At 42.2% G+C, this 16,191-nt stretch overlaps 1 protein-coding gene across 1 annotated transcript in view; it reads right to left on the reverse strand.

Moving 5' to 3' along the window:
• The window catches only part of FANCD2 (FA complementation group D2), a gene marked incomplete at its 5' end in the record, with an annotated part of 55,646 nt that overhangs the window by 28,837 nt on the left and 10,618 nt on the right, over positions 1-16,191 (reverse strand). The window contains 13 exons of the mRNA XM_082322416.1: positions 445-585; positions 674-747; positions 2,094-2,219; positions 2,935-2,995; positions 3,873-3,982; positions 7,110-7,217; positions 9,228-9,359; positions 10,761-10,895; positions 12,005-12,148; positions 12,533-12,568; positions 13,318-13,426; positions 13,927-14,027; positions 15,202-15,306. Coding sequence (XP_082178542.1) covers positions 445-585; positions 674-747; positions 2,094-2,219; positions 2,935-2,995; positions 3,873-3,982; positions 7,110-7,217; positions 9,228-9,359; positions 10,761-10,895; positions 12,005-12,148; positions 12,533-12,568; positions 13,318-13,426; positions 13,927-14,027; positions 15,202-15,306 — 1,382 coding nt within the window. The remainder of the gene's footprint in view (positions 1-444; positions 586-673; positions 748-2,093; positions 2,220-2,934; positions 2,996-3,872; positions 3,983-7,109; positions 7,218-9,227; positions 9,360-10,760; positions 10,896-12,004; positions 12,149-12,532; positions 12,569-13,317; positions 13,427-13,926; positions 14,028-15,201; positions 15,307-16,191) is intronic.

The raw sequence follows: 16,191 nt of genomic DNA on the forward strand, positions 1-16,191 counted from the left end.
AGGTGAAATGAATCGTGTGCTGTTGATGCACACTAAGTCCTTGGTGACTCTCTATTTGAGAATCATCACTCAAAATATTAATTTTGCCACCTCAAAGTTGCCTATCCATCTCAATATGGCATTCAATATCGCCATAACACTGGAAGAAAGAGCTACTATTCTCATGTAACAGATGGGAAACAAGGCAGATGCAGCATGACTTACCCAAGATCACCTGAACAGCCTCAGGCAGAAAGACTGATGGTTCCCCACCAGCTTATGCCTCTAGACCTAGCTGAATATGTCTAACAGCAAGAGAAGGAAAAAGAACACTGGAAACTGCTAAATTCTCTGACCAGCTCCTTATCAGGCACTTTGGCAGGCAGGGCTGATAGCAGTGTAGTGCACCAAATGAAAACAATTCCTTTAACTGTGGGATGACTGCAAAGGTAAGCGTCAAAGTACCTTTTGCTTTGGTTACTCATTCCATCAGTGACCCTGCCAAGCTCGCTCTGCGACACCAATGGTAAGAGGTTAATAGCAATTGCTCCCTGACTTTCATCTTCATCCAGATTATACAAGGACTTCACTGGGAACAAGAATGATCTGCAAGGAAAGACAGACATGCTCTTGTTGACAAACTCAGCTGTCAGTGATAGAAACATTACAAATACTTATCCTGCAATTAGCGTACCCATCCACTGTGGGGTTGAGATCCACCACAAAGTCACTGGGAAAGTCCTCCACCAAACTCTTCCCAAACTCGTCCTATAAAGAAAGGAAAAAAACTTGCTCAGCAAAGGGGCTCAGTGAAAAAAGCTTCAACAGCAGCAGAGGAAAATGCAGAAGATAAAGCCAAGCAAAAGTATCCTGGAACAGGTACAGCAATGAAGCCCGCTGCCTGCAAGGAGAGCCAAAGCCTGCCTTTAGAGACAAAGCCAGGAAACATTGCTAAGTACGTACAACCAATTTCTTCCTTGCTCTTTGGACATGGGCTTGTCTACAAGTTCCGCAGTGCTGCAGAGAGGCAGAGCAGCTGGCTGAAAGAGGAAAGTAGCCATGGAAGTTCTGTATCCTAAGAGCCAATCATCAGAATGAAATGGGTATAGAGTGCTGACAAAGTTTTATTTCACACAATGTGTCCCACATACTTCACATGCTTACACTGTTAGAAACAATTAAGGGAGAAATAAAGTAATAGATGTGACAGAGACTGGACAAACAGACCATGAAAAGACCCCAAAAAACCTGCACAAAAGTTGTGAGAAGAACCTTAGCTTGCTTTTACACTTCAGTCTTGCAAGGAGAAAGGAGAAACCCTCCTTCCTTTGCTTTTCCTCCTTGGAGCACTCAGCTGGACCTCAGGAGACTGGCATTTCTAGCCCGAGGCACAGAGTGTCTAGAGTGACTGCGAGCATTTCACAGCTCCCTGGTCGCCTTCCCTCATTCTAACACACAGCTCCTCCTCTCCGTAACCAGCAGGGGCAAAGAGCACTTGTGCCACAAAGAGTGATCAATACCACAGCAGCCCTCAGTGCTCTCCTGGGCCCCAAGAAGGCTTGCTGCCCTCCTGGCAGGCACAGCACACATGCAAAAAGAGTCCCCAGCAAGAAGAAAGAGCTGTCCAGTGGCCTTCACAAACCTCTTCCTATTACCATCAATACCATTTATTGACTTATTACCATAAATGACTGTAGTTCTTCCAAGTCCTTAGGCATCAGATACCCTTAATAGTCTGACCAGAAGCCAATTTCAATACTAAGTTTAAAGTTCTTTCAGATTGTAGTTTTATGTATGAATCTTAAAAGCAGGCTCTGAAATGTCATTTAATTTCCATTAAAAGGCTTCCCTGTTGTCATGTAAAAGTTCACGTAAAGGAAGCTGTTAAAGCACCATGAGGAATCTGCCACAATCAAAAAAAGCTGAGAGAGCTGAAAGAGGATTTTGTGTCTGATCAATCTCTTATAGGAACCTTAAGCATGCCTAGAACAAAAAAAGAGTTCTCATACTGGAGTGAAGTCTTCAAATTGACTCTGTCCTGCCAATGCCTGAAAAACATCATGTTTCTGAAGAACTCATTTAAGTGATTAAGTTCAAACTACTCTGCAACCTACCAGGAGCTGCAAGTCCAAATTCCCCTTCTGCTTCTCAATCAAACTGGCGAGTTCATCATAGTACAGAGCCAAGACCTCTGGTGTTTGCTCACAGCAGAAGCCCACAAGGTCCAGCAAGGTAGAAAGCTGAAAGGAGAGAGAGCAGTCCGCAGGAATGGGTAAGGTAAATGGATCCAGCTCAAGCTTCTACCTTGAGTCCCTCCCCCTTTTACACTAATTTACTCTGAGGCATATCCAAAGCTTCATCTCTAGGGTAACAGCCCATGGTGACTGGTCTTGCAAAGACCCAGTTTTAAGAAGGAACATAGGTCTTTTAAGGTCCTGGCCCTGCTCCACCATGAAATAACACAAAAGAGTCTGCCCAGGACCACCCTTAAATAGAGTGCCAGCCTAGAAGAAGGTTCTTCAACAGGAATTAAGGAAAAAGGCCAAGGCTAGGCGACCCCGGTACAGCAGAAGTACTTTCTCTAGATAGCCTGAAAGGCACCGCTGCCAAGCTGAGAGGAAGGCGAAGGTTACCTTTGGCTCACTGGAGCAGATTGTCCTGTTTCTTTCCTTTGTGTTTGAAATCACGTCTGAATAGAAGACATTCACTAGATAGCGGCAGTACTACTTGTCCTGGACTAGCCATAGGCAAGACCAGCGGGTGCTATCTTCATATAGATCTTTGTTTCTCCAAAACAATTTTTAATAGATTCTTGGCTCTGCAGTCAATGTACAAGAATCCCAGACCCAGTAAACCTACACACATACTACTTCACCTACGACTGTGTTTCTAGTCACACCTCCTTGCTGACCATATCCTCCCTCTCTCCCACACTGCCCCATTCTTGGTACTCACCTGCCCATCACGCTCGCTGTTCAGCTCTGGTCTCTCCAATGAACTACCATCTCCTTCATTTCTGAAAGCGATTGATAACCTTGCTTTTGTTACACAACACTTAAGAAATGGCAAAACCCATCACACACACAAGGTTTTCTCTCCAGAAGCTGGAGAATTGTGCATGAAAGATGTTCCTTGGAACATTATTATGAAAAGGCCTGCTGCTGTTTGGGACCTCAATGTCTTCTTCAAGGATATGCTTTTTCTAACCTACTGAAACCTAAAGCCCTCTAGTCATCCCCATAATGAAGTCCACTGGCTCAGGGCCTGGAGCTAAGATGGGCTTTTCTCTTCACATAATAAACAGCAAAAGCATTTTATTAAGAAGTGCAAAATCAGCGAGCTAGATAATGCTTCCCAACACCAGTCAAATTCTTGTTTTCCAGGTGCTTTAATCTTTGTCACAGCTCTTTTCAGGAGTTTGCCTGGTTTATGAATGCTGTTCATAAATTATTTATACAGTACATTGGAAATTGTTATGCCAATGCCCAGCACAGCAGTAACAATCTTTCTCCTTGCTTATCTTTTAGATTTCCCTGTATTCAAACATGGAGCACACTACTTATTCATCCTTAGTGTCAGAAGCGGATCTGCAGGCAGTCCACCACAGTGTTCAAATTTTTTTTCCAAGCAACAGGTCCTGCTAGTGCTAGTCAAGGCATCCATGAATAGGCATTAACAAGAAATTCAGGATGCCTTTGAGATTAGCAGCAGGTGAGCAGTATTGAATGGGTTGTAACACCAAATACCACAATCTGCAGAAAAGAGTTTTAAGTTCCTGGATTTGACCAAGATGTGCACAAACAAGAAGGCAATGCCTCCTTTTCTTTGTCCCACTCCTAGTTTGGCCTGAACTGAAAGCATGTTAAATTCACCTTTGCTACATTCTCTCTCACCTTTTTAATGCCACGCTGCCTATCATGGTAACAGCACCAATAATCCCCATTTGTTTGTGGTTGGGAACTGTGCTGGAGAGCCATTTCCTGATCACCATGTGCATATCATCCTAAAAAGAAAGACACAGACCATGTCACCACAGAGGTACTTGTGTGCATTACTCACAATTCTATTGATATCTTCACTTAATGACATCTCCAAAGGCTGCGGGCAGCTTTGCAAAAGCAATGCACGTTCTGCGATTTCCTTTATTACGAGAATACTGGATACTACTCTAGGTAAGGCTGCAAACAGCATTAAAAGTGACTCGCTTTGACTTTTCTCTCATTACTACACAGAACATGTAGATGGTCCAGGTTTCATCTATAATTAATAGAAGACTACATTAAAAAAATAGCAGATGGTCTTGGAGCCCTTCACACACAAACAGCAGCTGCAGAGGTACCCTCCAAAACACTGTCAACTTCAGGAGGCTGAGGGATGGAGCAGTTCTTGGTGAAGGTCCAAAGAGAGCTGTAGGCAACAGCATACCAAACACCTGGGATTAAGATATTTCTCATGCTGCCTCCCTTGTCCCCTGGCTGTGGGCAAGCATGCCCTGCACAATTGTAAAGGTTTCTTTGCAGCAGCTCTGCAAGCCCACAGCAGGTCTCAATGCAGCATGCTCTATTTCAACCGCTGTGTCAAGCAGCTAATCAGTTACGCTTTCCCAAAATGGGCACAAACAGTTTTGAAGACTTCTGAAAGCCTGGACCACTAATGATAGACTAAAAGGTCTCCTGACAGCGAGAGCATGAAGCGTACTCAGTTGTAGAAGTGTGATGCTTCAGGAAAGTTGGGAGATCAGTCTCCTGGATGAGACATCTAATACTTGCCAAAGAGATTGAAGGCAAAGCACAGACGAGTGTGTGGCAAATCAGCCACAGGAATCCAAGCTGCACCTGCACTGCTGGCAGAGGAATGCAAATCAAGAAAGCCGTTATCTTGAGAGATGAGGATGGAACAGCTAACCAGAGGCTAAAACAGGGCAGCCACCAAGAGGTCCAGAGTAGCGTCTCTGACAAAGGGATATGTTCTGCCTGATCCCTTGAACTGATAAACTGTAGGTGAAAAAAGACAGAAACCTTAGCTAATCAGACAATCATGGGAGAGGGCTGCCAAGTGGGCCCTGACCAAAGCTAAGGGACAGTGCAGCTTCCTGATATCTAGAAGTAGGTATCAGGAAATAATTTATTTCAAAGCAGGGATGGAACAGTGAATGCACTAAGCAGAAAACCCACTTATTTTAGCCAGTTAGCAACAGTCCTATTGCTAGCTTAAGCAATGATCACTGCAGAAGAGCAGCATCCCTGTTATGAGGAACAGCATTCTCAGACTGCAACAGAGCACGTGGGAGAACTCAGAAGCAGCTTCATAAAAGCAGCAAAGATCTCGCAGGCCACTGAAAAACATTATGGAATCAAAACAGCCCTGGTTGAATTGATTCTTATTAACTCTCCCTACTGGTCCTGCAAAGGAGGAGGTTGGCCCATACAGAGATCCTCAGGGATTGAGCGCTGCATGAAAGCACAAGCTCTGACCAGAGAGGCGTTTTGAGACAGAGAAGATGAAGGCTTGAGTTATGCTATGCAAACTATCAGTGCCAACAAGATCAAACTGGTAGGAGAGAAAAGGACAGTTCGTGGTTATGCCATCTTTTCTTGACCTTCATTAGGCAAGATGCCTCTGGAATGACCTGTGCAGTGCAAGGACAAATGCTTAATCTGCCTGTAGATTCTTGTGTCCAAGAGGCATTGGTTTTAGAAGTACAGTTAGTTAAGAGAAGGCAAAGAGGAATTTGGTTCCCAGGATACGGATTTCTTTTCCAGGGTGATCTACCCCTGGAGTCTTTGGTATCACTAAGGACAGAGTCAAACTACCAACCTTGGACCCCCCCAGTCACAAACTCTCAGCTCAGAATAAATTCCAGAGCTTACACTCCTCCCGTTCTTTTTGCAAGTTATGAGGGTGACAGACAGAACACTTCTTCCTGATGGCTAGTCCTTCTGGGCTGCAAAGTCACCTTGTGTGTTGCCAAGGCAATATTCACAAGACAGACAGACTCAGGGGTGTGGGGGGGAAATTACTGAGGAAAGTAGTTCAGAAAGGAGCTAAGCCTACCATAAAACTGGAAATTTTGGCAGTGAAGAGCTCCATGTCAACAGAGTGAGTGGGAAGAAGTGACTACAGACATGCTATTTTACATGCCACAGACCAATCGGGAAAAGAGGAAGAGCAGTTTTCCTTCATAGTCTCAAGCTAGCATGTGCAAACATACCCACAACTAGAAACTACACAGGGACTCAAAAGAAAAACAAATAGTCCTAATTTCTAGGAGCTGAGCTTTACGAATGGGAAGATTTTAAATCCAGACATCTCCATTGTGGAATAAATGTCTTTCTTTGAGGTCTGTCTTTATCTTTATCTGATCACTGCCATGCTCAAGGAGCCAGAAATCCAGACAAAGGTATCTGATACCATCACTATTATGCTGCAACTGAGTCATACGAGGTATCCTATGTAAAATGAATATGAATTTGGACAGACCAGGTTTGATAGCTTCTTGTGTTTAAACTAGAGGCACAAAAGGTGCGAAGTCTACGACTTCACAGCAGGGTCCTCTGTGTTGTGTAGGTCAGTTCTTCTAACATGAGTGTCTTTGTTGTCTCTGGTGTACAAACATTAAGCAGCTGAATCGAGATGAACATCTCAGGGAAGAAGCTGAACTATGCTTTCTGAATGCTTCCAAATGATGGAGAAACAAAGCTTGAGAAAGAGGCTGCTGAATTTACAGTTTTGCAAGTCTTCAAGGCTCAGCTAGACAAAGCCACAGCCAACCTGATACCATGCTGGTGACAGTCCCACTTTGACTGGGAGGTTAGATTAGAGACTGCCATCAGTCCCCTTCCACCAACATTTCTATCAACTCTACCTTTCTTAGAAGTGCAAGAGAAGAGGAAAGATGTAAGGTATGCAGTCACTGTGATGAGTCCTTACTATACAGAGTAGGAAAATCTGGAGCCACAAGCTGGCTTGCGGCCAGTTGGGGAGAAGAGAATTTTAAGTTGAAGGACATCCTGACATCAATCACTGTTCATAGATTAGGCCACTATTTGCACAACAAAACTTCTGGAATTTAACCTAGCAAAAAGGACCAAGGTACAGCCTGAACTCCTTTCTGTTGTGTCTCTGCTTACCTGAATATAGCTTCCTTCTTGCCTCTGGCTGAATGCTAGTGTGCTGAGAATGTAGAAAAGCTTCCGGATCTGGCATGGATTCAGTTTCTGTGTAGAGTCTAAAATGGTCTGTAAGAGAGAAGCCACAAACTAGCTCAGATATTAATCATGAAGCCCTTTCCATGTTCCCAATAATACACCATTGTCAACCGCAGGGAAGCAATTAACTTCACCTTTTTTGTACAGGCAGGAAAAAGCTACATTCAAATAAAATAAACATAAATCCAGAACTATTGCTCTGGCCTCAATTATTGCAGTTCATTTTATCAGAGGCTGAATGGGAAGAACAATCTGGCTACCATAAGCATTTTGGGAGTGCTCCAATCCCGTTAGTGACAGCTATTTATCGTCTATCACAGGTTAGGTCACAGCATTCAGAGTATTTGACAAAATGAACATTATGGGGTTTTTGCTAATATTTCCATTACAAGCCCTTTAACAGTCAAGTTGTTAACAATTTAGGGGTGGAATTTTCTTTGCTGGCTGGCGTTCTCAGGATATTTCTTGTTCCAGTGCTTCAGTGAAAAACAGTCCAGCTGTTTCCCAGAGCCATGCTAGCTTTCCTACCACTGACATGGCATTTTGCTGCCATTATTTTTCTCCTACTACTGGCCAACCTCAAGGAGGATTTGAAGCAAGGTGTCAAGTTTGACAGGATTAGATAAGCACTTTTGCATCCCTCAAGAAAATTCACCCAGTTTTAAGATTTAAAAAATAGCTGTTTGGGGAAATGATTTGGGCTAAGATCTGCATGTTCTCTCTGTGGTGGAGAGGCTCCAGCTCAGTGTCAAACACGCCGGGCATCTGCAGCTCTACAGATCTTCTTACAGGTAACTGGCTAGCACCTCAACCACCTCTGAGATGCATGCCAAACATGGTACACTGCCAGATCTTGAGGTCTGGCCAGAGCATTGATTAATGTGTTTCAGATACAAGATTTGGTAATGTATCAAAGATTGGCCCATAGAAACCATAATCTGTAAATGATCTGCCAGCACAAGAACATGCAAACAAGGTCAGGAGGAAGGTCTCAGCAGACTGCTGTAGGCAACTACTCCCCATTGCACTGAGAATGCATTCAATTATGAGCAGGAGTTTTAGGTTCTCTCTTTCAAGGACTACTTTCAACCCTGAGTCCTTATCACGTCCTCCCTCTGCCAGGAGACAAGCAAGTCCCATTTCTTCCTGTTATACCCATCAAATGTGTGACAGATTGCATTGCAAATTCTTATGGCAGATCTTAATGCCTTTATAGCATATTTTAAGCAAGTAATTTAAATTTAACAATCAACGAGCTAAACAGCAGAAAGTATATAGCTTTCCCACAGTGTGTACCTAAACTACAGAACGACACCAAGTGGGCATGAAAAAAGTCAGAGGGGTGGGGGGAATACACATACTCTTCAAGGGCTCTTAAATACAGGATGTCCTTAAGCTACAAATCACCACAGATAGGGCAGCGTTCAAGTATTGCTACATGCTTGCTTTGCTGTTTTGCTCTTCCCTCAGTCTCCACTTTTACTACTTTTGGAAACAAGCAACTGGGCAGGCCTGACCCTGCTTGTCACTCTTATGAGTTAAGAACCCATTTTTTTGTCCTAATTGAGTACTTTCTTCTTTTACATTTTAGGACATAAGTCTTTTCCCATCCCTGTCGGGTTTTGTTTTAGGATTCAAATACTGGCTAAAGTACTGTCAGTCTTTCAGTGTGGTAGAACAGGCAGTCCACAAAGGGGTATTTGAAATAGCTGATGTTAATAAAGATAGCATTTTCCTTCCATCATAGGTGTCATTTCAGGCCTGCAATTTAAGTATTCTCCCGTTAAAGGGAAGGGTAATTTTTTATTCTTTGTCTATCTCAATTTCCCCTGTCAAAAAAATATACAGTCCTGTCTTACAGCTCACTCCTTCATAGTAGATACCTTTCACTTCTGACTACTGCGTTTCTCAAGACAGATAGCTTTAGAGGTATGAGTTGTTCCATTACCTCTGTTTCTGAAAAGTACTGACCCATTCTGGATCTGGGGCAAAGTGGTGTAAGGGTCCTGAAATGCTATATGCCCACAGAAATATTCATACCTTCACGTAGGTGGCATAGCGCATCAGAAGGGATGTGTGCAGCATCACCAAATCAGTGAGCACATCCAGGGAAATGTCCAGTTCTGTCTCATTTCCACTGCACACGTGAGTCACCAAAGCAGTCACAACCTCCTGAGAAAAAAGCCCCCAGAGAAACCATAATGAAATGTCAACAGAAAAATGCCCTGTTCTGCTCCTATAGAATACATTGATCAAGCACAGATAATCATCCTGAAACTCAACCATATTAAGCCCCTTCTCAGTTTGCTCTTTAATTCCTGATATCCATAATATTTTTTCTCCTTGAGCACAAATTTTATTCAGTTCTAAAAGATCCCATGAGTCCATAAAGCAGATCTTCACCAAATGTTTCCTGCCTGCTTGCTAACATTGCTGCAGCTTCTGCTCTTTGCTACCATCACATATGATGATAAAAATCTACCCTATTTTCTTAGGTGCACAAAACACTGAAACTTACCCAGGAATACATTGCCTCTAACTTCAGCAGTTCCAGTGTCTTAATAATCTTTATCACCAGCAAATCAAAATTTACATTTTTGTTTCAAAAATCTTTTTATGGCCTTACAGTTGACTTCTCGACAGGGATCCCTCTCCACTCTCATCCATTGTCTCTGGCTCAGGGTCTTTTCTATGTCACTCATTGCTAATACAGCCATCCTCTTTTGAAATTCTTAACATCTCAAAATATTACTAGACTCACTAGCTTGTTGCAGATAACACTGTATGCCTTCACATCTCAGGTTTTTCCCAGTTGCTTTTTTGTTTGTCTGTTACGTTTGCCGTAATAAGTAATACAGATACAACACTGGAAACAGTCCTAATTATAAACATACTGTGCCCAAAAAAGTGCAAATACATTCAACAGCTTGTGCAGAGCTGTCTTCAATCCCCAAATTTTCTGATGTCAGCATGTCTGTAGGAACTCATACACAGAGCTGAAAGTCTAGTCTGTGATTATTTCAGAGTATGCAGAAGGAGTCCAAGTTGGTCAGAGCTCTGAGGGAAATCTGCATAAACTTTTTCATCACAGTAAGTTACCCAAGGAAAGGGAAAAAAGTTTCAATACAAACTATAACAATGGCTTTTTAAAACAGAGGATCCTCAAAGTGACTAGGTAAGACAGAACAGGAATATGGATTTTTGAACAAATCTCCTCCATGACCCTGGCGGCCAGTCCTGACTTCCTGGCTAGATCTCAGCCAACTAGTTTGCTTTCTGAATTGCAGGAAACCCAGCACAGTCTGCTCTGCCTCAGAAGTATTTTTTGTTCTGTCGCTTCCAAGGCCTACCCGTTTGCTCCCTGCTCCTCCCAGCAGTCTCTATGTTTGAGTCACTTGCTACCAGAGCCTTGCTGTGACTGTTCCCCATCTTCTGCTTGGCCTACTCTGCAACACAGACCTCTCTCCAAAGGCTTCCAGCTGCCTTAAATCCTCTCCCCCTAAAGGATCATGACATACATTCCAGAACAAAGTGCAAACACAAATAAAACAGATGCCATCCATCACACTATACCTGCTGGCAGTAAGAGTCAAAGGCTGCAAAAGCTTGTTTGTACATGCAGCTGCCGAAGGAGACTATGGCTGGGTGTGCAGAGTGCAGAAACGTCTGAGCAAGTGCTAGGATTGAAGGGAAGAAGTCTTTGATAACCTGAAATACAGACATCATGATAGAGAAGATTATTGCTGCTCATTTTAATCACACTCAGCTCCCTAAATAAAGGGCATGCTACAGCTCATCCCAAACGCTTCACCTAGTTTAGTAGGTGCTTTCCTGCCTTCTCTGACTATCTTCTCTCGCACAAATGGGCAACAAGAGCAGATAAGGCACACCAGAATGAGTTTCTCTAACCTTCTCCACACAAAGGAGTTACAGATTGGTTAAGAAGCCAACCTGCAAAGCTGCAGAGCTCACAGCAGCATATCCCTTATGGGTGACACCAAAGAAGTCACGTTACAGCAATGTACCACTAAATAAAAGCCCCAGACAGACACACTCTTAGCCTTACTTTAACAGAAGGACTTTGCTACATCAAGATACTCAGAAAAAAATCTAAGTTAAGTTTTCAGGTTAGCTTAATCATACAGAGTTCCTTTGAACAACAAGCTCGTATTCAGATGTAAAGGGACCTAATTTACTTTATCTTAACTTATTCTGGAAGGAAGTTAAACTAAAACTGAATGAAACCCACTTATACTCAGAATAAAACGTGCCTACTTAAGGCATTAATATAGCTCAAAATTCATAACTCACTGTTTCTCATCTGCCCTCTACCTCTGACAAGCAGCACTGTGTCATTTTCCCCTGAACTTTTCGGTTTTCTCATAGTAAGTAGTAATTTACGTTACTTTACAAACATATGCCCAATATATATACACCTATTTAGACCTAGAAACCATTACACTTGAAAAACGGTGCATGTAAACAGATTAATTTCTAAAAATACTGTGGGAGACAACAGCACGTCTGGAACACACAGCAGAGATCTTGGGCTAGACCACATCTCTTAGACTGAGAGGTTTTGCACCAAAATAAAAAGCCCATCCAATTCTGAGGAAAGCTCATCTCCAAAAAAACCATGTGACAGTTACAACAGAGGACATGGGCCTGGGGTGATTGATCTAGGACCAAAAATTAAAAAACAGAAGTAAAAATACATAACAGGAATAGTATAAATAATGCAGCACAGGGTTAAATCATCATCTGACAAGATCTTTGAGAGATAAAAGAGGGAGTCCCAAAGCAGAATTAGCACTGACCATTGAGTGATTTTGGAAGGCATTCTGCATCAGCTGCTCTGGCATACAGCCCAGTTGAATTTTGTTCCTCAGTACTTTCTCAGTTTGCTTCCTGTTCTTGGTGTTTGTAGAATGGATTAGCAGCAAAACTATCAGATCCAGAACCTTTTTGAGGAATTAACCACCAATCATTATGCTGAAAAGATATTGAACGGTCCAGACACACACTTTGAAATCAAAACCGAGAAGAAAATCAAAAGCTCAAAACCTCCAACAGCCACAACTGTAGAAAAACCTCATCAGTCCAACAAGACAGAATTAAAGCAGGATAACTTGACATTTAGAAGGGATGAATTAAGAGTTACAAAGAAAATGGATAGCTATTATACTAGGAGTGAGTCAAATACCAAAAGAACCACCCATGCAACATCACTGGCAGTTTCTGCTCCAACTAGAAAAATCTCTTCATCTACAACCACGAAGAAAGCCCTTGAAAACACCAGCAGAAGAGGACACTCGTAGAGACAAGTGCAGAGTCAGAAGTATTACCTTATGGTCAGATACAGATGTGCTGTTCTCAATAGCCTACAAGCAAAAAAGCAAGAAAGCTGTTATGCTAGATTACGATACTATATTCCAAAACCACATCAAAAAAGGCAGACACCAAAAGAAATACTGCTCACAGACCTCTCTCCTCTACAACAGGACAGCTATCAAAGCCAGCAAACTGGATCTTGCCAACAGCAGAGAATCCAGAAGGCACTCAAAAAACCAGCATGAAAATTCAGCTTGAACGAGGACATTCTCAGATAACATCGGGCTTGAAAAAGGAACTAAGGTACTGAGCAATGAAAGGCTGAGAACAAGAAACAGTTTCATGATTTACATTGAAATGCAATTTAAAATTAAATTTAGCCCAATACCAGCCAATATTGATTTCTTGCTGAACATTTTCAAGCACCTTAAGGCTTCACACAGCTCAGTCTCAACATATGGGTATACCTTTTTGCTGTCTTGCAAACAGAAAAAACCCTAAGATTATTTTTTCCAAAACTCTCTCGTAAGCATGCAGAACCAGGTTTATCCCACATTTCAAGACTTGGGGTCTGTAGAGTGGAGCCCCATGGCCATCTTGCAAGCACTGTGAAATCAGTAACTGAAGAAGAAAGCAGACTCCTGAAAAATCATTGCTAATTTGGAACACAGAATAAAATCTGTATCAGCAAAATGAAGGGCTAACATTTGTCTTTTGATATCACATTTGATTACAAGAAAGGCTCAGGCTCAACCTAGGTGTCCAATTAAATAAGGAAACAAGGACTGAAGCATCTTACCTTAATCCAGGCTTCAGAGACATCCTTCTGAAATCTCACAGCTAACTTGATCACATCAAAAAGTAGCTTCACACAGTTTTGGCTGGTGGTTACTTGACTCATGGGAGAACTGTAAATGATCAGAAAGAGACTCAGTCATTGTAAATACTATAGTAAAAGGAATAAGGCAGCCTAGCAGTCACAGCAGTTACTTACAGCAGCCATTCTCTAGAGGGAATGCTCTGGCGAGGACAGGGAGTTTCAGAAGAGAGTTTCAGAAAAGGGTGGAAGCAGAGGTTGCAGAATCAACCAAAGACATACTGGAGGGAACTTAAAGCAGATGAACTAGCAGCAACATTATTATAAATGGAGTTGCATACCCCCACGCAGACATGGATGCAGATGGGTCAAAAGGAACTACGTGCATGGCAAGGGAAGCCGGCTCCACAAGGACTGACAAACATGCTGCATTAGCACCAAGCAGGAAGGAATAAAGATGTCAGCACCTTTATTTGGGACAAATTAGGCTCACGTATGTAACCATGTGTGCCAGAGAGACCAGATAAAGAAGAGCCAAAGTTCTCTTGTCCCATCTTACCCTTGGAGAATCATGTAAATCAGCTCAAGTACCTGGCCTGGACTTGGCTTTTAAGCTTCTTCTGGGAACCTAGGATCTGCAGGGGCAGAACACATGATGACAGATCCAAGCTCTTACGAAGATCAGAAATCACCTGTAAAACACAAATCCCGGCACAAATCACTGTGACATATGAGGAAAGAAAAGGCTGAGGAAAAGAAAATACAATCTCAGAGAATAACCTTAAAATTACAAATCAAAAACGCATGTATTTGTAAAGGCTTATAAGCATTTAACCATGCTCAAACTCTTGTTTTTATACTTAGAAAGTGAACTGGCCACACTTTGCTCTTCACTGTCATGCACATGCATGCAGAAAGCAGATGAGGATTTCTTAAGAGTTACTCTGTGAAATTCCGACCTATATCTGCTGTATGTTGCTGTGAACTAGTTTTATCCTGCTTAGCAGCAGAGCAAGATATATGACAGCCATAGGAATTCTGGGGCATGTGAATTTACCAATTTAACTGCTGTCAAATTGTAGTGGATCAGCACAGACTGGGTTGCGTGCTATACACATGCTTTTTTCACGGTGGTCTCCTTGAAAGATTTGGGCAGATCACAATCCACATCTGGCTTAAGCTGAGGCTTTCTCCAAGTATGAAAAAAAGCACATTCAATAGTTCAGCAACAAAACTCATCTAGTTCATTTTAAAAATATTCTGAGTATGTTTCCTTAGATAAAGCAACTTGAGAAACAGAGGAAGCTTACATCTTAGAATTAAAACAGTCCTCCAACAGGAGAACCACCCTTGCAGGGATGTTTCCAAAACATGATTTAAAACAGAACTCAGTGGAGAAAACAGGAAGAGAATTACCAAGTTGCAAGCCCAGGTCTGTTGGATATGTCTGGAATTTAAAACCCTTAGAAGGTCCATACAATGCAAAATTCTTAGATAAAATTCGAAGGCTTAAAGTTGCCACCTAACCACAGTTTTTCAGTCTAAGAGTTTAACTCAAGACAATTTGACTGCTTTCAGTTCTTCAGATGTTTACACCATAAAAAAAATATTCTAAGAACAATTGAGAAAAATCTGCAATAGCCAGCAGAAAGGAGGAAGTTTCAATTCTCATGCCCCAAAGCAGAACCAAATCCACATCAAAGGACAGATATAGTTTCTACATGTGTTTTGATCCTTGGCAATATTAAAAAATTTTACTTGAAAACATTAAAGCGTACACCTCTGTGCGTGAAGCAACTGTGCTCTGTTAAAACATGCACTGGGTTAGACAATTTATTGCTCTTTAGTACAGAGAAAATACTGTACCTCTACTGCGTCTGCTGCCTTGACATTATGGAGGATGAATTTTACTACTACAGGCAAATCTTCCAGTTTTACAGAAGGCACAATGGTCATGGCAGACTGCCGCACCTGAGGAGAAAGCAATACTGGATCAGCTGTAAAACTATGGTTCGCAGAAACATGGTTATGTTAGTGGGAAGGCATCTTTGGAGGCCTATAGTCCAGCCTTCTGCTCAGAGCAGGAATATTGTCAGTACTAGGTCAGACTGGCCTTGGCTTTGCTAACTGGGTCTTGAAGATATCCAAGGATGGAGGAAACGCCCCAACCCCTGCCACCTCTTTGATCATTTATGTCAGTGCTCTAGATCCTAACTCATTTTTCCAGATGTCCAACCTCAACTTCCTAGGCTGTAATTTGTGGCCATTGCCCCTTATCATTTCACTTGGCACTGCCGAGAAGAGCTTGGCTCCATCATTTTTTAACTGGCTTTCAAAAGGGAAAAGCATGGAAGAGGTGTAGCCTGTTATGCAGCACTAGCCTTTGTGGACTATGTAAAATAGTGTTTAATGCACTTAAATGAACGAATTTTATTCTATTCATAAGCAGCCTAACTGCAAGAAACGCAACAATCCAGCATGTCCAGAAAACACAAGGTCTATCATTTCTTCTCCTTTATCAGCGTTCTGCAGAGAAAAACTATGATCATGCAATTATTGAATCACCAGTCTGCCTCTGTCTAGAATACAGCAGTCTAGTCTGGTCACTGTACCTCAAAAAAAGAAATAGCAACAATAAGCACGTTTAAGATGGGCAGTAAAAAATTTACTGCAGCAGGACAGTGCTTTTGCATTTGCCAAAATAGCTGTGTTTGAAATCTCTGAATACATGCTGTAACAGCCAGAAAACTTCTCTCTGCTCCTCACTGAACCCCTCATGAACATTTCAAAAAACAGTTTTAGCTTCTCTGACTCCTTTCCAATTTCAGCGAGCTCAGGACTTTTGAAGGCCTATAG

The sequence above is a fragment of the Platalea leucorodia genome, assembly GCF_965183815.1.
Source record: "Platalea leucorodia genome assembly, chromosome: 9".
NCBI lineage: Eukaryota > Metazoa > Chordata > Aves > Pelecaniformes > Threskiornithidae > Platalea > Platalea leucorodia.